The sequence below is a fragment of the Mauremys mutica genome, chromosome 20, assembly GCF_020497125.1.
Source record: "Mauremys mutica isolate MM-2020 ecotype Southern chromosome 20, ASM2049712v1, whole genome shotgun sequence".
NCBI lineage: Eukaryota > Metazoa > Chordata > Testudines > Geoemydidae > Mauremys > Mauremys mutica.
In genome coordinates, this window is record NC_059091.1 from 20,211,445 (window position 1) to 20,232,023 (window position 20,579).

Here is a 20,579-nt window from a genome sequence, read left to right on the forward strand (position 1 = left end):
GACTTTTCAGCTTGGAAAAGAGGCAACTAAGGGTGGATATGATAAAGGTCAATAAAATCATGAGTGGTATAGAGAAAGTAAATAAGGAAGTGTTGTTTACTCCTCATAACTCAAGAACTAGGAGTCATCTAATTTAAAAACTAACAAAAGGAAGTATTTCTCCCCCCCCCCACACAGTCAACCTGTGGAACTCCTTGCCAGAGGATGTTGTGAAGCTCAAGACTAACAGGGTTCAAAAAAAGAACTGGATAAATTCATGGATGATAGGTCCGTCAGTGACTATTAATCAGGATGGGTAGGGATGGTGTGTCTAGCCTCTATTTATGGATAAGTTTATGGAAGGGATGGGATGACCTAATTTTGGCAATTAATTGATCTTTGACTATTAGCGGTAAATATGCCCAATTATCTGTGATGGGACACTAGATAGGGTGGGATCTGAATTACTACAGATAATCCTTTCCTGGGTGTCTGGCTGGTGAGTCTTGCCCACATGCTCAGGGTTTAGCAGATTACCATATTTGGGGTTGGGAAGGAATATTCCTCCAGGGCAGATTGGCAGAGGCATTGGGTTTTTTTTCACCTCTCTACAGCATGGGGCACTGATCACTTGCTGGAGGATTCTCTGCACCTTAAAGTTTTAAACCACAAGTTGAGGACTTCAGTAGCTCAGACATAGGTCAGGGGTTTGTTACAGGAGTGGGTGGGTGAGATTCTGTGGCCTGCATTGTGCAGGAGATCAGACTAGAAGATCATAATGGTCCCTTCTGACCTTGAAGTCTATGAGTCTATTTGCCAGAAGCTGGGAATGGGCAACAGGAGATGGATCACTTGATGATTACCTGTTCTGTTCATTCCCTCTGAGGCACTGTCAGGGGACAGGATACTGGGCTAGATGGACCTTTGGTCTGACCCAGTATGGTCGTTCTTATGTAATGTGGCCATCAGCCTGCAATGAGCCAGCCTAGGGCAAGATGGGGTGAGTTGTGCCTGCCTGACTTACATAGGTGCTGGACTAGGGGTTCTGGGATGATGCCTCACCCTGTCTTAAGTAGTTCCCATGAGAGAGAGTTTACAAGTTGGCTCAATGGCTGTCAACACCCCGGCTGTACAAATTGTTCCAGCACCCTTCTTGCCTTAGGGAGCAGCCTGCTATCTCTCTCTCTGCAATTTGTTGTGATATGTCAGTGTGATGTTTCCCAGGAGTTCCCAGACTCGTGACCCACCTCGCAACCATCTGGCCTTAGCATGAGGACGTCTTGTCTGTGTCTGCTACGGAAACTACCAGCCTCGGGCAACACAAGCACTGCCTTCCAGGCTCCCGCAGGCCTCGCTCTCTCAGTACAGCTTATCGATAGGCACACACCAACCCTGGAGTCCTCCGAGTGTCCCTCTGGACTGTTCAGCCCCTGTCCCACTGAACACTCCCAGAGCTACGAGAGCCACACTTCCCAAAGGAATGGCACACACCAGCTTGTAAGGCTCAGCTCAGGATCACCACGTTACTTAACGCACAGCACTTAGACATACATATACAGTGGAACCTCAGAGTTCCGAACACCTCAGGAATGGAGGTTGGTTGTAACGCTGAAATGTTCGTAACTCCAAACAAAACAGTCTGGTTGTTCTTTCAAAAGTTTACAAATGAACATTGACTTAATACAGCTTTGAAACTTTACTATGCAGAAAAAAAATTCTGCTTTTAACCATCTTAATTTAAACAAAACAAGCAAAGACACTGTGCCCTTACCTCCAATCTTTTTTTTAACCTTTCCCTTTTTTTAAAAATTGTTTATGTTTAACACAGTACTGTACTGCCTCCCCCACTCCCCGTGTTGCTGCCTGATTGCGCATCTCTGGTTCCAAATGAGGTGTGTGGTTAACCACTCTGAGGTTCTACTGTAGTGAAAACAAGAATAAGTTTATTATCAAACAGAGATTCCCATAATCGAGAGTGAGAATATTGGAAACAAATGGTCACAGTCACGTTGTCTGGAGCAGCTCATAACCTGAGTGCCAACCTCAAGGCAGAGACTCCAAACTGATCCCTATGTTCTATGATTAGCTTTCACCAACCCAGTAACAAGTGTGAATTTCTGAAACACTATAACAGTCTTACCATGGAGTCACAGACAGACTGGAATGCCCACGGGGACTATCTCAGCAGCCAGTCAAACTGGACCAAGTGAGAAATGGTCACTTACACCAAAGATCACTAATATTCAGGTTTCTTCCAGTCCCAAGATATCAGCCTCTTATCCCAGGTCAATCTGTAGTTTAGATCACACACCAAAGACAACGCTTGTAGCCAATCCTGTAATAAACTAACTAAAGGTTTATTAACTAGGCAAATGAAATGAGAGTTAAAGCATGCAGCATGCGTACGCAAATGAGTTACACTCTGTGGTTCTAAAAGGTGACAGAGTTGTAGCAACCTGTCAGCACTGAATGTCTTTTAGGGCTAATCCAGGTTGACCCAGTGGATCTCAGCTCCTGTTTTCTAGTGCCAGCCCTGTGAGTCCAAACAACAAACGACAGAGAGAGAGAGAGAGAGAGAGAGAGAGAGAGAGAGAGAGAGAGAGAGAGAGATGAGAAAGTTTGTCATCTAGTTTTATTTCCTTCTTCCACAATTTAAGCTGATGGATTGAGCACTTTTGCATGGAGCCTCTGCATGGGATGGGGTCATTAACAAAGCCTTTGTGTTGTGATGTCCCACAATGGCCCATTTGGATTCAATAGCCCTTCCCGATGGGCAGGAAATAACACCTTCTGTAAGGATTGAGCATTTTACATTTGTTGTGGAAAAATAACTGTGTTGTGTTTGGACTAGAACAGCCTGAGGCCCACTATATTATAAGCATGCTGGAGAGCCCATTCGTTTGGCAGCTTTTCCAGATAATGAAACAAAAGCTTATATAGCTTAAAACTACAATTAGTAATTTTTTTTAACAGAAAAACAGCCCATCATTAGGAATACAGAAGCACAAGCTTTTCTGTTGATTAACAGGTTGTTCTTTTGCAGTTAGCACAGAAGCTTATATTTTTTCAAGATTTGCTGTTGCAATTGTGTCTTGTTAGGGAAGAAAGAGGGGGTGAGGAAAATTACTATGACCACATACACCGTTATCTTGACCAACATTTTAGGCCTACTCAATTTTCTTTTTCAATTCCCCCTTTGGTGCCTTTTTGGCACCACTTTGGCCTAAACTTCCATACTTATAAGCCTGTTAATTTCCTCCCTTTTTTCCCCAAAGGTTATTGTCAACAGTTATTAACGCCACCCACTTCCCTGCACTGGCCTGGTTAGCATGAACATGGAAGATGCTAGGATTATTACGTTCTTTACAACAACAACATAATTCTAGGCCAAACAATAATAATATAAGCATGAACATTTTCATTGTAATAATATGATAGGGTTGTTATATAGCTTTAGTTACAAAACACAATACATTATACTTAGTACATAAAGTAGACACTTTATAGGCTGTGTGGAAAGCATGCTTTTTAATTTGGTATATATTTTGGAGCATATTTTTTTTAGTAATTTAGAACTTTTTTGGACCTTTAGTAGGTGTAAAAGCAAATTTTGGAACCGATTAGGCTGTTCAATTAAAAGGTATTAGAACTTAAGTGCTGATTGTAAAATTTTATTTGCAGGCCAATAAATAATATTACTGCCTGCAGCACAGGTGAGGTTGAAATGTATGTTTTAAGTGGTGCCCTTAACATATACACAGTTATTATTTGCTTGGAAAAGCAGGTATTCTGCTAGGGTAGTTCCTTGTTCCATACCTTTCCAGCAGATGTTATCATGATGTACCACAGCATGGACTCACCCCTGCAGCGCCTCCTGCTGGTCATCCTTGGGAATTAGCTCTTTGACCCAGGAGCACCCTCTGCAGGCCAGTGATCCGCTTGTCATTGGCCCCCATGTCCCTCCCAGGGTCCCAGTGCCCTTATCCCAGGGTTCTGCCTCCTGCAGTACCCCACAGTCTTACTGGCTTTCCCCACCCCCTATCCCCACATCACCTCAGTCATGGCTACTGCCAGTCGCTGTTTAGCCCCCACACCCTGGGGCAGACTGCAGTGTATCAGCCAATCATCACAGGCAACAAGAGGTTTGGACAGGCTGCCTTTACCCACCCTCTGGCTGCCCCCCTGCAAGCCCACTACCTAGGAGGCCTAGAACTAGGCCCTGTAGCCTGGGGAGTTACTAGCCTGTGGCTTCCCAGCTCCTAAGGCCTTTCCCCAGCCCTGCCTCACTCAAAGTCCCCTGGGTGAGTTCCCAAGTAGCCAGGCCTGTTTCCCTCTCCAGTCAGAGACAGACTGCTCCCTCTGGCTTCCCTGGCCTTCTTATAAGGCCCAGTTGCTTAGTTTGGGGCGTGGCCCGAGCTGCAGCCACTTCCCCCAATCAGCCAGGGTTTTACTTTGCCCAGCCCCAGCCCTCTACAGGGCTTTTCTAACCCCTCCAGGGCCAGAGTGGGTGCTCATCCTGATACACATGAACAGTGACAACTTTCCTGGGTGTTAGTTTACATACACGTTGAAGCTGTGTGGGTTTTAACGGCCAGAATGTTTATTTGACTTTCTACTTTTATTCAAATATTGGGTGTTATTTTAGGAGCATTGACTATAAAGTGGTTAGGCATATTGGTAGTTTAATTTTTTTAATGTTTTGGTGAATTACCTAATCCAACATGCATCCTTCCCACAGACCCGGCAGGATTTGGTATGTGGGAGCCAACACCCCTCCAATGGGTTCGTATACTCGGAAGGAGCATTGTGAATGTCTGCACTTTTACCCAGAACATTTTTAAGTATGTTTTTAGGGCCATAGATTAGATAATACTTCTGAAGCATCTTTAAGGGCAGTGGGCCAAGTTTGATGTTTAAGATTACTTTGAATGGCCTTTAGCTGGTTATTCAGGAAATCCATGATTTGAACATGCCAGATTCCACTGCAATGCCTTTTTAGTCTTAGTGATATTTAGCACCATAGTTGTTAGCAGTTTTTGGGTTATTGAACTAAGGGTAGAAATAACACACAATTTACCAAGGTCAGCCTGCACCTGAGTTAACTGTGCTTTAGTAATAAGACCTGCGGCCTTTTTTAATTGTCCTAATTTTTTTATATTGTTGAGCTTTATAACTATTACAAATTGCAGCTGCGCTGTTGGCACCATTCCATAAGTGTTTGGCCACGTTCCTCTTTTTTTGAGAGGAAACCTAGGCCTTTTGCTGTCCTAACCTAAGGGCTTCACCTTTTGAGAAATTAGGGTATGCAAAGGTGATTTGGAAGCTGGATAAGGGTAGTGTGAATTTATAGCTTTTAGAGGGCCAATTTTTAATGTTCTTTGTTGTCAGGAATTAATGGACCTTGGGGGTTTTAACAGTGCAAGTGTTCCTTCTTCTTTTTTGGAACAGTTATGGTTTAGCATTATACAGGGGAGAGGTTACTAGCACATCATCCTGTAATGATTTGGGTCTTTTAGTAAAATTTAAATGCATAGTGGTTCTGTTAGCAGACAAGGGAGAAGTTACTAGTGCTTCACCTTGTCCTTTTCTTCTGCTGTCCAGAAGGAACAGCAGCACCAAAAGGAGCGATAGCCTGCTTATTAACTGGAGAGACATCTCGTGGCAGAGGAACCTTTTAGCAGTGTGAAGCATGGGTCCAGGCAGTTAGTTTTTGGCACATTACAGCGGTGTTGGTAGTTAACAGCACTTGCTACGGGCCTTTCCAGAGCAGGGCCAGGGCGGTCTTTCGCTGATGGACCTTTATGTAGACCCAGACTTCTGGTTCCAGAGAATGCCAGGGTTGCTTAGGATCCTTGAGTAGTGCCTTTTTTACCTGTGTATAAAGAGGCCTGACACATTTTATTAGTGCCTGCTGTTGGGTGACGTTAAGGGGCTTGCACACCTGTTGCATGATCAGGTCTGTGAAATGGGTGCCTTGGTTACTGTTGATAGAGAAGGGTAGATCAAACCGGGGAATAATTTTTTTTAACATTTTTTAGCCACTGTGATGGAATCAGCCCTGGCACAAGGGTAGGCCTCTATTTATTTGGAATACATAGAAATACAAACAAGGGCATATTTATAAGAACAATATTTTTACATATTGAAAAATTAATCTGGATATTTACAAAGGGTCCCCTCGGGGTGGGGTGCACAACTGGTTTAGTTCATACTGGTTTGCCACTGTTGTGGGCTAGGCAGATAGGGCAAGAGAGGGTGTATGGGGATCTGTAAGAAGATAGTGGTACAATACTCCTCAGATGCCGGACAGAGTTTAGGGCAATCCACTTACACCGGGTACTGTAATGCGGGGAGAGATATTTATCTCACTTGAGTTTGTCACGTGTGAATGAAGGACTGGATGGTTCACAACTGGTGCCCATTTACAGTCTGAGTACAATGCTAATCATTAACCTGCAGAGAACATAAGAACAAACAAACATAAAAATGGCCATTCTGGGTCAGACCAAAGGTCCATCTAGCCTAGTATCCTGTCTACCGACAGTGGCCACTGCCAGGCTCTCCAGAGGGAATGAACAGAACAGTTATCCTTCAAGTGATCCATGCCCTGTCGCTGAAGGAACAGCAATGGATACAGTGTAGAGTCAAGCAGCAGGGTTTATTATGCACAGCGCTGGCAGAGTCACTTTGCTTATTAGGCTCAGAGACCCTGCTAAATAATTAATTACAAATAATTATACAGGGTTCTCACTGGGCGGAGAGAAGCGATGTCCACACCGAAGTTAGTTTTAATGAGATTTGCAGAGCCTGCTAGGCGGTGGGTTGTAGCCAAAGTCCCACTGTAATGCAAGTCAGAGCCTAAATGTTTTGTAGTGTGGCTGTAGCTCAGCTCCATGTCACCAGACTCGGGTGTGGAGAGTCTGCCAACACCATCTAACAATCCCCAGGGACTGCGCTTCCCAGCCCTTCAATTCCAAAACTTGCCACTTGCTTCCCAGGAACTTTATGTAACATGGGGATACTGATAATCGCCTCCTTTGTAAAGGACGTTGAGACCTTCTGAGGAAATGAGCTACAGAAGAGGTAGGTAGTCTTAGGGTGCAGGTCCAACACAGGCTGGTCTGGCCCCTCTCCTCAACAAGGGGTCAGCTGCTGCTCTGGATCTGAAAGGCTCTTGGTATCTCCTCAACCATAAGGCCTTGTAATGTCCTAGGGACGATCCCCCTCTGGGTTCCTGACTAGGACGTTGCTTATTCCTTCCCCTGAGCATCCACCCTTAAGATTGGAGACTGGCCACTTCCCAGGGCTTTGGGAGATGAGTCAGAGCTGCGGGACACCAGTGTGGTGCTGAGGTGGGCCAGCTACTGCTCTCAGTTACCCGGGTGCAGGGCAGGAGTAACTCTACTGAATTCAATGGGGTTACGCCTGATTTTTCTATGGAATATTCCAGCTGCTGGGGGTGGTTCCAACAGGGTTCTCACACCCAGGAAAGACAGAGACTGTTCCCTTCCCCCACCTCGAGAAGCAGCAATCAGCTGTTTGTAATGAACCAGCAGCTTCCTCTCCCATGCGAAGGCTGCAGTGTCTGGAGCTGGGCAGAAGCAGGGAGGTGTTTCAGACACACAAGGCTCCGCTTTCCCTCCACGTTCTTCATTGCTGTGTAAGTGGGGTCGGACTGAGCTCCCTTCTGACGTGGAGTGATGAGCTGGGGGAACAGACTCCAGGAGCAGACTGTGTTTGCCTAAGCACCCTACTGTGCCTAGGAACTCAGCAGAGGGAGCTGCTTTGCCAAAGTGACCCTTTTGGTGGGTGTTGGGTTACAAATCACTTTAGTAGGGAGTGCAGGGGAATGGCAGGTTGTCACCCTGATTGTGTGAGGAAAGGGCAGCAGAACTGTGCTTAGCCTGCCCTGAGTGACGCTCACTCGCTAAGCAGGGGGGTAGGGACGCCAAATCCCCTGAGAGTGAGAGAGAAAGAGGGTCTGGACAGGTGTCTGTATCCGGGGGCGTGGGCTCTGCCTAAAGAGTCCTAGAGGTGATTTGACCATCTCCCTCCCCACTGTGTAAAGACAGAGCTGATCAGACACACTGGAGAGTGTTTGGTTTGTTCAGTGGTCACTGGAGCTGAAATCACTGAGAACCAGGTCTAGCCGCTGAGACTCAGGGCACGTCTACACTTAACACGCTGCATCCGTACAGCTGCACCGAGGCAACTGTGCTGCTGTGGCGCTTTAATGGAGATGCTCTAAGCTGACAGGAGAGAGCTTCTCCCATCAGTGTAGTTAATCCACCTCGAGAGGTGGTAGCTGAGTCGATGGGAGAAGCTCTCCTGCCAACACAGCGGTGTCTACACAGAGGGTCAGGTGGATATAATTACATCGCACAGGGCACAGGCCGGCTTGTTGCTTCAGCAGTGACGTCATCCTGGTCCCCTCCCAGCTTTGCAGAAGGGGAGGTCTCAGAATTGGTTCCCCCCCTCCACTTTCCTGCGAATCTCAGGGCTCCCAATGGAACAGCAGAGGAAAACTGGGACAACCGTGTGTCCCAGGGAAGCATGGAGGGCCCGACCCATCTTCCAGATCTGAACCCTTCTGCAGGCCGGACGGCTGAGCCAGTGGCAACAGCCATCTACCTAGCTGCATGAATGTCTCCATGGACTGCCCCCATCGTCCTGTCACCTGCCCTCTTGCAGCCCCACAAAGCTTTCCTTGAGCTCTCCCTACTCAGCACTCTGTCCAGCCCTCCCGGGCACGTACAGTATAGAATGTCACAGGGGTGTCTACACAGGGGGGTCAGGTTGGTATAACTATGTCACACAGGGGGCGGGTGTGTGTGGATTTTTCACCCCCCTGAGTGACAGTTACACCGATATAGGTCTGTAGCTCAGACCAGACCTCAGTTGTCTACGTGGTGGTGGCAGCAGCAGCCGAGGCATTTCTCGATGGCATCCCCCCACCTCCCATCCCTCCAGCAGGAGTTTAATTCACATGAATGCTCTGAACTCTGGGCCTTCGCCGACCAAGGGCAGCAACTGTGAGTGGGGTGCAGGGGAGGGAAAAGGCAAAGGGAGGTTAAAGGAGAATTTGTTGGACTTTCACCCAGCAAGGGGAGAAACTGAGGCAAAGGACACTGCCCAGTATATTCTGGGGTAGGAGTTTGTTCATGGCTAAGGCTATGATTATGTCACAGACAGGAGGCCTTTCCCCTCCAATTAGCTCTTCCCCCCAATAATCCCCACCCCAGAACTGACAAGGGGGGCAGGGAGCTCCCAGATGCCTGCGCTGGGCCCTACCTGGCAAGGCTCCACTGCCGGGGCCTGTCTTCTCCCACGGGCTCAGCCGCGGTGCTGATCTTCTTGACACCTTGGAAAGGGGCCACGTAGGGTGCAGCGGCGGCAGGGAGAAGGCTGTCTCCATCACCAAGCATCCCCGACTGCCCCACGGTGGTTGACGGAGGACCCTCTGCAGTTGCCCAGCCATGCCAGGAAGAGGGGGGACTCCGGGGAGCTCTCAGCTGCCGTGGGGGGTGAGGGTACCCCACAGCATCCCATCCCCCATGGGAAGTGGGGGACCATAGAGCTTCCACGTCTCACAGGTGGCATGGAGCCCCTGAAGCTCCCACTCACTGCCATGGTGGTGGGGGACCCCGGAGCACCAGCAGCAGTGGCTCTGAGCTGAACCCGCCTCCCTGTTTTGTCAGTATCTTTTTAGTGAAAGTTAGGACAGGTCACAGGCAATCGTGAATTTTTGTTTATTTCCCGCGACTTGTCGGAGATTTTTACTAAAAATATCTTAGCCTTACTCATGGTCACAAGCTTTCAAATAGTGGTTGGGAGGTTTCTCAGATTAATGCCAGATTCCTTTCTCCTTTTTATTAAAAGTTCTCTTTGTTATACAGAGACTCAGTGCTTCTGAGAGGGGACGTATTGCTTCTCGGAGGCACCTGGGGTGGTCTGAAGTTTTCCCAGATTACTGGGTGAGAGCTCCAGCTGGTTCTGTTTTGTATTGGAACCCCCTAGGTATTGAACCCGGACTGGGTTGCTGCCGCCTCCACCTGGGAGAAAGGTTAGTCCTGGCAAGAAAAGCAGAAAAATGACAGTAGGTTCCAAAGCCACTAAGAGTGTAATGTGCAAACCAGTGTGTTGAATCTGGGAGGTGACGCACAGAGCCCCTGGATCCTGACCCACAGGGATAATGGAGCCAAGGGCAATTCTTCACGGTGCTGACTGCTCATCGGGAATAATCCGTCTGCACTGACAATCCTAGGGAACAATATGATATATTCAAATCATGACACTGCAAGAGCCAATACCGGCCTAGTCCACAGTGAGTGACCCCTGGAGCTCCCAGGAGAGGCAAGGGAAGGGAACGCAGAAGAAGTGCCAGGACAGGATATTCTGTTCTGGTGCCTCAGACATCTAGGATACCCCTCGATAGTGACCGACTCTCACTGACACTTGTAATCACTTTCCCAGCTGGCACCCTACTCTGTCTAGGAACTCAGCACAGGGAACTGCTTCGCACCTTTCTAGCAGTAATGAGACCCAGCTACAGATGACTGTTTCCCAGGCGGGTACTGGAACAGAGCAGAGGACCTCTTACCGTCTTGGTGCTGGTGGTGGGGACAGCAGACATGGACAGATCGTATGTCTGAGATTTCGTGCTGAATGTTCGGAATCCCTTGATCCATCTCCTGTACTCCTCTCTCACCTGGAGAGTGAGGGACATGGTCACTGCACTATGTAACTAACGCTGAGAAGATCAGACATGGCCACCGCGAGGCCAGTGAAGGTGCTGGGGGGTTGATGACAGGCACGGGCGTTACCTGGCGATTGAGGAGACAGTGCACCAGGAAGATGAATGCTCCCTGCAGGCTGTTGACGATGGTGAATAAATACGCCATGGCCGTGGCTGCTGGGCCGACTTGGAGGAGACCAAGGATCCATGTGCAGCCCAGAATGAAGAGCTGGGCGATGGCTTTAAAGGTCAGTAACCTGGATAAAGGCACATGGAGAGATCCCGTTACAATAATCCTATGGAGAGCAATTGGGTCAGGAGGATCTGAGCAGGGTGGGGTGGAGCTACTGTCCCCTGCTTTCCTATGTGGGACAGGGTTACTCTCAATGCAAATGCACTGGGAATTCATTCCCATGGATCCTAGATATGCTGTTCCCCTCTTGCAATCCTTCATACCCTCCGGTGCCAAGGACCTTCCAAACTAAGGCATCTGACCCTCCAGGATTGTTTTGTTGCCTTCTCACCTGTGGTCTCTGAGGGTGGACACATCTGCATTGAGGGAGGAGAGTTTGTTTCTCAGGATCCACAGGGTAAGGACAAAGAACGTTATATTTATCTATGGGAAGAGTGCGAAATATTTCCTGTAAAACATCCCATCTGGGGCTGGTGACTCCAGCTGAGGCAGAGAACAATTCCCCACCCCCCAACTTCCCCAGGGGAATATGTAGGGACATTTGTTTCCCCCCCTACAAAAAACACTGCAGAGTGGAGCCCTCTCCCTTCCTCGTTCCTTGGGTCATTAACTCGACTAGACCAAACTCTTCTATCTTCACTTGGCAAAACTCCTGCTGACGTCCCTGGGAGCTGTGCCTGAGTAACGTCTGTGGGCCTGGGGATACAACACAGGGACTAATCCCGGGACTGATCACAGCAGATGAGCCAGGTGGGACCTAACTGGGTCTTTCCTTGTGTTTTATGGGCCACGTTTCATTCCCTGCTTCACTGAAATCAATGGGGTCGCAGAGGTGAGAGGAGAATGGGGCCCTGTGGTTCTGTGAGGTACCCACCAGGATTATGGCACAGACTGGTCCCAGGAAGCTCCAATGAAAGTCTCTGTTCAGGCTAAGCCAGCAGCTACAGGGAGGGAGGAAGAAGAAGGTGACTTTAATGGGATTACTGCCCTTTTTCAGTCCTGGGGGCAGAGAGGGGGTGTCACAGGGTAGCTGGCTCTCAAAAGCGAGATGGATCTCAGCCTGCCTGTGACATGGCCGACTCTCTTGCGGGCACCAGGCAAACAGCCCTTCCCATGTACCTCAGCATCTCCTGCTTTCAGCCACCACTTCCTCTTCCAGCTCCTCAAATGACCCTTTCTGGTGTATGGGCGCAGTATTGATGGAGGGCCAGACATGCAGCGGAGGGACATTGGCCTAGCTGCACTGAAGGAAGTGGAGCTGCCCTGATTTACACCAGCAGAGGATCTCGCCTGGGGTGTCTAGAACACGCCACACCCTGTTTTAGTGGCGTCACTCACTTTAGAGAGGGGATCCACAGGGATTTGCACTCTTAAGAAGGTGCATTTGTTTCCTACCCACCACCCCCACAAACCCAGCCTGGGAGCTGGGCGTCAAGCTGGGATCTTTTTGGTTTGTTCTTCCGCATCATCGGTGGTGTGAGGCGTGTAGATGTCTGACAGGGAGCAACTCAACTGCAGCGCTCGGGGCGGCTTCGTGTCCCTGGGGATGGGAAGGGTCCCAGGGGGACATTCAGCTCCCAGGCAGGGTAAGCCGGGAAATCTAGGTTCAAGTCAGACCTGGGGTGAGCCGGACAAGCACATGGAAGCCCCATCCCAGCTCCCCTTCGGGACGGGCACTGCACGTACTGTGTGTAAGTTCCATAGCCTTCAGGATTCACCGCTGCAGAAATAGCCACCACCAGGGCTGGGAATCCGTAGCCGAACAGGTACATGAATCTCTTCTTGAACCGGCTGGCGCTGGTGTAATTCACGACCTGCAGGTTCCAGACGGTGAGGAAGAGGTGCAGCCCCTCCAGGAACATCCAGCTGAAGCAGGCCAGGAAGAGGTAGTGCAGGAGGCCAGCAATGACAGCACACGCCACCTGGGGGAGACAGAGAGCCCAGGGACACTGCGGTGGGGAAGGGAAATGCTGAGTATGGGGAGACCTGGCGGGGGGGGGTCACACCGGGATTCTTGTTAGCACAGCTCTCCAGGTACAGCGCTCCGTGACCCAGAGACGGCAGGTTCCTCGGTCTATGGAGGGTCCTGTGGGTGCACATTGCTGATGCAGGAAGGGAGCAGAGATTAGTGGTTAGAGCAGGGGAGCAGGGCTCAGGGGATCCAGGTTCTGTTCCCAGCCCTGCCACAGAGTCCCTGGGTGACCTTGGGCAAGTCACATAGGAGAGGGATCGAGGCACAGGGAGACTGTGACATAGGGATAGAACTGGCTGAACTCCAGGGGTTGGGGACACTCAGAGCACTGTGCCCAGTGTGAAGGGACCTAACGAGGTGCAAACAGCCCCCCGGGAATCCCCCCAGTGTCCTGCACAGCCCAGAATCCAGGGAGCACAAAGGGGTTCAAAGCCCCACACCCCAGTCCTGCTGCGAGTGGAGGCACAGAGCAGGGGAGAATCAGGCCATACCTGACTGCCGGGGCGGGTCACCGTGGTGAGGAAGAGCAGGTCGGCCAGGAAGAGGCAGAGGCAGAGCTGCAGGTGGAGGGAGGTGCTGACGTTGCGGATGGAGCGGCACAGGAGGAAGGTGAGGATGGCGAGGAGGAGGCACAGCAGGGAGAGGGTCAGTCCCACGTAGGTGATGATGGTCAGTGGGTAGCTCTCCTGTAACACAGCAAAGGGAGAATCACCAGTGAGCCCAGCCCAGCCCCCTCGGCTCCGACTCAGCCTTTTCCCCAGCAAAGCCTCCAGTCGCTCCAGGGAGAGCTTTGCCCACGGCTGGGTGCGGAGCTCAGGGTCCTGCCCTGTGACCCGAGTCTCACGGTGAGATACCGTCACTGCGGTGGGAGCCATTAGGACGGCGAAGCTGGAGAGATGGTCACAGCTGCAGGTGGTGTGAGTGCTGTTCGTGTGCACGGCGGTGCAGCCGTCTGGAGACCAGCTGCCGTTCTCGGCCACCACTTTCCAGTAGACGCAGAGAGCCTCTTCCTCCTCTTTTTTGGCCTGGAAACACAACAGAATCATCCTCATCCTCACAGGACCACAGAACATCGTTTCTGTTATCAGATGTCTACAGCAAACCCAAGGCCACTGACAGCTCCACGGCTCTCCCCACGCAGCCCCCAGTGCCCACTGGGGCCATCCCGGTGACAGCGGAGAGAGAACACAGATCCTGCTGCTGCAGCAAAAGCCCAGGCCCTGCTATTGGAGCGAAAGGGGAATAAATCCTTGCTAGCCGTTAGCACTGGGGAATGTGGCACATGGCTGAGCAGTTCCGACAGCATCCAGCAGAGGGCAATGCTGTGTGCACACATACCCATATGCACCCTAACCACTTCATTACCGTAACAAAGTGGTTCATTACCATATCCCCATATTGACTGGATACATATCACCTCAGGAAGGGATGCTGAGATAAAGTTTCTTGACACCTTAAATGACTGCTTCTTGCAGCAGCTGGTCCTGGAACCCACAAGACGAGAGGCAAATCTTAATTTAGTCCTAAGTGGAACACAGGATCAGGTCGAAGAGGTGAATATAACTGGACCACTTGGTAATAGTGACCATAATATAATAAAATTTAGCATCCCTGTATTGGGGAAAACTCCACAGCGGCCGAACACCGTAGCATTTAATTTCAGAAAGGGGGAACTACACAAAAATGAAGAGGTTAGTGAAACAGAAATTAAAAGGTACAGTACCAAAAGTAAAAACCCTGCAAGTTTTGTGGAAACGTTTTAAAGACACCATAATAGACTCTCAACTGAAATGTATGCCCCAATTTAAAAAACATAGTAAGAGAACCAAAAAAGAGCCACCGTGGTTAAACAACAAAGTAAAAGAAGCAGTGAGAGGCAAAAAGGCATCCTTTAAATAGTGGAAGATAAATCCTTATGAGGAAAATAGAAAAGCGCATAAACTCTGTCAAATGAAGAGTAAAAATATAATTAGAAAGACCAAAAAAAAATTTGAAGAACAGCAGGCTCAAGACTCCAAAAGTAAGAGCAAAAAATGTTTTAAATACATCAGAAGCAGAAATCCTGCTAAATAGCCAGTGAGGCTACTGGACAATCGAGATGCTAAAGGAGCGCTCAAAGATGATAAGGCCATTGCGGAGAAACTAAATGAATTCTTTGAATCAGTTTTCACTGTTGAGGATGTGAGGGAGATTCCCAAACCTGAGCCATTCTTTTTTGGTGAAAGATCTGCAGAGCTGTGCCAAATTGAGGTGTCATTAGAGGAGGTTTTGGAACAAATCGATAAACTAAACAGTAATAAGTCTCCAGGACCTGATGGTCTTCACCCAAGAGTTCTAAAGGAACTCAAATGTGAAATTGCAGGACTATTAACTGTCATCTGTAACCTATCAATTAAATCAGTTTCTGTACCAAATGACTGGAGGTTAGCTAATGTGATGCCAATTTTTAAAAATGGCTCCAGAGGTGACCCTGGCAACTACGGGCCAGTAAGCTTCACTTCAGTGCTGGGAAAATTGGTTGAAACTATCGCAAAGAACAAAATTGTCAGACACGTAGATGAACATAATTTGTTGGGAAATAGTCAACATGGTTTTTGTAAAGGGAAATCATGCTTCACCAATCTACTAGAATTCTTTGAGGGGGTCAACAAGCATACGGACAAAGGAGATCCAGTGGATATAGTGTATGTAGATTTTCAGAAAGCCTTTGATAAGGTCCCTCACCAAAAGCTCTTAAGCAAAATAAGCAGTCATGGGAGAAGAGGGAAGGTCCTCTCATGGATTGGTAACTGTTTAAATGATAGACAACAAAGGGTAGGTATAAAAGGTCACTTTTCAGAATGGAGAGAGGTAAATAGTGGTGTCCCCGAGGGATCTGTACCGGGCCCAGTCCTATTTAACATATTCATAAATGATCTGGAAAAAGGGGTAAACAGTGAGGTGGCAAAATTTGGAGATGATACAAAACTACTCAAGATAGTTAAGTCCTAGGCAGACTGCGAAGAACTACAAAAGGATCTTACAAAACTGGGTGACTGGGCAACAAAAATGGCAGATGAAATTTAATATTGATAAATGCAAAGTAATGCACATTGGAAAACATAATCCTAACTATACATATAAAATGATTGGGTCTAAATTAGCTGTTACTACTCAAGAAAGAGATCTTGGAGTCAATGTGGATAGTTCTCTGAAATCATCCACTCAACGTGCAGTGGCAGTCAAAAAAGCGAACAGAATGTTGGGAATCATCAAGAAAGGGATTGATAATAAAGACAGAAAATATCATATTGCCTCTGTATAAATCCATGGTACACCCACATCCTGAACACTGAATGCAGATATGGTCACCCCATCTCGAAAAAGATATATTGTAATTGGAAAAGGTTCAGAAAAGGGCAACAAAAATGATTAAGGGTATAGAATGGATTCCGTATGAGGAGAGATTAATAAGACTGGGACTTTTCAGCTTGGAAAAGAGGCAACTAAGGAGGGATATGATAGAGGTCTATAAAATCATGAGTGGTATAGTAAAAGTAAACAAGGAAATGTTATTTACTCCTTCTCATAATACAAGAACAAGGAGCCACCAAATGAAATTAATAGGTAGAAGGTTTAAAACAAACGCAAGCAAGTATTTTTTCATGCAACACACTGTTAACCTCTGGAACTCCTTGCCAGAGGGTGTTGCAAAGGTCAAGACTATATCAGGGTTCAAAAGGAAGGTAGATAGGCCCATCAACGGCTATTAGCCAGGATGGGCAGGAATGGTGTCCCTAGCCTCTTTTTGCCAGAAGCTGGGATTGGGTGACAGGGCATGGATCACTTGATGATAACCTGTCTGTTTATTCCCTTTGGTGCAGCTGCCATTGGCCACTGTCAGAGGACAGGATACTGGGCTTGATTGACCTTTGGTCTGACCCAGTATGGCCGTTCTTATGTTTCATGCTGATTCCCTGAACCCCACTATCTACAGAAAGCGGCTTCCAGATATTCCGGCTCAGGGGTGATCTAGGCGGAGCTGTTACCCTAGCGCACTTTGCATGCCTATGTGTCATGGCACGACCCCCGGTAACCTCCTCCAGTAACACAGCCCCAAGGCGTCAGGAATAAGGAGGCCTCCTCTTCTCAGGACCATCAGGAGCCAGAAAGGCAGCACGGTCCAAATGCCTGGCAGGAGATTGTGCCTTCTATATGCAACTCTGATAGTCCAGATACAGAGCAAAGAGAGGGGATCTCCCTCCACGCACCTGTTTATGGCGCAGGGTGAAGTTTGCGGGTCTGGATATGTTAATGGGTCTCCCGTCTCCAAGGGCCCCAGTCACCACCCTGGAGTTGAGGTGACTTTTCTCCAGCTTCCCACCAGCCTGTTGATTTCCCTCGCTGAGACGTCTCACACTCATGATGGAGTCCAGGGTGGAGTAGGAAATAAAAGCAGCAGCCCCCACACCAGCTGGGAGAGGAGATGATCCCTCGTTAGGGAGATTGGGACACTATTGCAAAGAATGACCCTGCAAGGTGCTCAGGGGTCACAGCAAATCTGTGGCAGACCTGGGAATGGAACCCAGGATCCTGGCCACGACTCTTAAGGTTTAGCCACTGAACCGTGCTACCTCCTCCCTCGGAGCCCCCAGCAATGCGTCCTGCTGGAAACGTCCAGCTGCAGGATGCAGAGATGAAGATTCAGGTTTTCTCAGCGAGACCAGGAGAGGAGCTGGCCGGGGATGAGGTTCCCCTGGTGCTGGAGGATTCGGGGCCCTGAATATGGCAGCTGAGGGTCCACATTACGCTGGTCCCCCACATATCTGTTTGGGGGTCTAGCTAGACTAGGGCATCCCTGCCCTTTCCATTCTCTGGGCCCACTTCATACCAGAGACCCTCTCATGAGCCGTCTCACCCCTGTGCCCCCAACTCCTCACTGCTTGGGGCTCAAGCTGTGGGACAGGCAGGAACGAAGGTGTCACCTCCATGGCCACAGCCTGAGAACCACTGGCTCAGCCAGCAAGGAGCACTCCAGGGCTAGAGACAGAGGCCAGGGCACGGCCTGGGGATCCATGGGGAGGGAGGGAGGAAGGGGGGAACCCAGACTGGGGTTCGGTGCCCGGGAACAGCTCTGTGCTGTGGTTTGGTCCCTGGGTGTCTCCATCCCCAGGATGGTACCTTGTGTGGCTGCCTCGGTGATTGTATCACAGCTCACGTCCATCGTCTCCTCGTGAGCGCTCAGTGTGAAGACCTTGCTGTGCTGGCTGCAGTTCCCTGTGACGAGCTGCGTCTGGATAGCTGTGGGGGATGAGGGTGAGGAATGACAGAGCCCCTCGCTGTGAAACCACTTCCCTGGGAATCTATCCATTCTGGGCCAGATCCACCCCCTCCCACTCCACTTGGAGCCGGGGGGCTTCAGGGCTCTTCCGCACCGCGGGAGGGGGAAGTTTGGAGCCCCCCCCTCCAAGTTGCAATGACCACCCCCCATATCTCCTCCCCCCATTCTGGCTCTGTCTCCCTGGGGATGCTGCAGCCCCAGCATGGGGAGTAGTGGGGGTGGGGGAAGGCGCCTGGCTCAGCGTGGCAGCCCCTAGTGGTGAAATGCCAAATATTACATGTAAACCCTTCTCGGGCACTGCTGTTGCTCCTGGGGACACTGGCAGGGCTGGGTTATATTTCCTGGTGCAGGGGCCGTGCTGTTCTGTGTCTGTACTGAACACAGGCTCACATCACAATGGTATTTAGGCTCTAACTTCCAGTGGATTTGGGGCACAGTGTGTAACCCCGTATCTCACGGCAGCCAGCAGGTGGCGCTGAGAGCCACACGTCCCACCTCACCTAGAGACTCTGTCGTCACGTTCTGTGTTGTCCTCTCTGGAGACCGGAGAGCAGTGGCCAGCGTGGACAGTTCCACTGTCTGCAGGACGAACGTTACAGCCGACACAACCTCGTCCTTGCCTCCACCCTCCAAGAGGGAGGTGCTGTTCAGGACCGAGTTGAAAGGGAGAGTCGCGTTCTGGGGACAGGAAACGAAAAGCCCTGGGAGCGAGGAGTCTGGGGGTTCAGGTGCCACGTCCCCTGTGTGTTCCCAGGGGGCATCGGCATCCCAGCATCTCCCAGTTGAGGGGGCAGAAGTACTCTCAGAGGGGGAGCTCGTTACAAAGGGGGTCCACTGAGGGCCCCACTGGCACCTGAAGTCAAATGGGGCTAGAACACTTTGTCTTTCCTTGTTTGCTCCTGCTCCCCCATCCCTCCATTACAGATGCCAGGGAACAACATTGTCACAAGCCCACGGCTTCCTAGGCTGTCTCTATGCTGCATCCGGCAGCTGCTCAGAAATGTCTGGCATGGCAGGGATAGAGCCCAGATCCTGCTGCCTGAAAAACCCAGGTCACTGACAGATGAGCTGAAGGAGAATCCCCATTAACTGTTAGCAGTATAGCACAGGGGTAGGCAACCTACGGCATGCGTGCTGAAGGCGGCACACGAGCTGATTTTCAGTGGCACTCACACTGCTCTGCTCTAGGCCACTGGTCCAGGCGGCTCTGCATTTTAATTTAATTTTAAATAAGCTTCTTAAACATTTTAAAAACCTTATTTACATTACATACAGCAATAGTTTAGTTATATATTATAGATTTATAGAATGAGACCTTCTAAAAAACATTAAAATGTGTTACTGGCACGTGAAACTTTAAATTAAAGTAAATAAATGAAGACTTGGCACACCGCTTCTGAAAGGTTGCCGACTCCTTGTATAGCACCTCTGATGAACAACAACAGTTCTGAACACTAGAGGGGGCATGTGGGTGGACAAACACCAACATGCACTCACACCACTAGAGCACATGTGCACACAGACACAAACACCACTTGAGGGTGCACCCACCCTTCCCACAGCAGAGGAGGGCACAGATCTTTTCTGAGGAGTATCTACATGTCTCCTTCCCCACCCAGTGAGATTCCTAACATGGCACAGCAGCACACAGGGCTCTGGGGCACACACAGGGGCACTAGCCAGCAAGGTACATTCAAGGGGCGGAGCCTCTCACCTCCAGTGATAACGTCGCACTCCCGTCTCCAAACATGGACATCAAACTGTCGAAGGTCAAATTAAAGAAAGAGGAAAAATTGCTGCTTTCACCGCTCCGCTTTCCCTGCAGAGAGACCCGGGCAGAGGGTGAGTTCTGCAGGCGCTGAAGGGCGACCAACATTGGTATTTGCCTTATGCAGGGCCTGATCCTGACACCCCTCACTGAGTGAATAAAGCTTTTATACCAGACGTGTCCAAGACATGTACGATGGCGCTGTTGCCACAGCGAGAGGTTCATGTGGAGAAAGGGAACAGTTTCTAGTAACAGCTGGAATACATCAAGGCTTGGGACGAAGCCCCTTTTTATTCACATGGGTGCTGGATGCATTGACAGAAAGCAGCCAGAGAGTGGCCCCTTGGCACGTGAGTTTTGCAGCTGATGTAGTGCTCGTGGGGGAGAGAAAAGAGGAAGTGAAAGAAGATGCAGGTAGACATGGAGGTGCATATTGAAAGAAACAGCATGAAAATCAGCAGAAGAAATCACAGTACATGGTCTGTAGATTCAGTGCTCTCCTGCAGGATGACAATGGGTGTGTAAGTCTGCGGACCAGCCACTAGCAAAGCTACAGAAGTTTTAGAAGGTTCAATATCAATTTGAAACCCCCTAGAATATAATAAGTTGATA

General features: G+C 49.4%; 1 protein-coding gene across 3 annotated transcripts; it reads right to left on the reverse strand.

Moving 5' to 3' along the window:
* Window positions 1-9,756: 9,756 nt before the first annotated feature.
* LOC123353443 (adhesion G protein-coupled receptor E3-like) lies at window positions 9,757-20,046 on the reverse strand. Of its 3 annotated transcripts, XM_044994531.1 has the most exons (12): window positions 19,914-20,044; window positions 18,700-18,877; window positions 18,040-18,159; window positions 17,130-17,332; window positions 13,734-13,904; window positions 13,371-13,565; window positions 12,594-12,829; window positions 11,782-11,848; window positions 11,239-11,330; window positions 10,803-10,971; window positions 10,580-10,687; window positions 9,757-10,239 (listed from the first exon to the last, which is right to left on the reverse strand). In XM_044994531.1, the coding sequence occupies exons 1-12, from the start codon at window positions 19,953-19,955 to the stop codon at window positions 10,192-10,194; spliced, it is 1,629 nt and encodes a 542-aa protein (XP_044850466.1). In that variant the 5' UTR covers window positions 19,956-20,044; the 3' UTR covers window positions 9,757-10,191. The 3 variants fall into 3 exon arrangements, with proteins under 3 accessions (XP_044850466.1, XP_044850465.1, XP_044850464.1); XM_044994530.1 differs by lacking the exon at window positions 9,757-10,239 and having other exon boundaries at window positions 10,526-10,687; XM_044994529.1 differs by lacking the exon at window positions 9,757-10,239 and having other exon boundaries at window positions 10,526-10,687; window positions 12,594-12,856; window positions 13,371-13,904; window positions 19,914-20,046.
* Window positions 20,047-20,579: the final 533 nt, after the last annotated feature.

Bases quoted from the DNA above. Each gene is read 5' to 3' on its own strand.
- LOC123353443 (XM_044994529.1), bottom strand. From the start codon at position 19,955: ATGTCCATGTTTGGAGACGGGAGTGCGACGTTATCACTGGAG. The intron at 12,857-13,370 runs GTATGGCCTGAT...TCCCCACCGCAG, and splicing joins TGACCCGCCCCGGCAGTCAG to TGTCCCTGGGCTCTCTGTCT. The intron at 11,849-12,593 runs GTACGTGCAGTG...CCCTCCCTGTAG, and splicing joins GGCTATGGAACTTACACACA to CTGCTGGCTTAGCCTGAACA.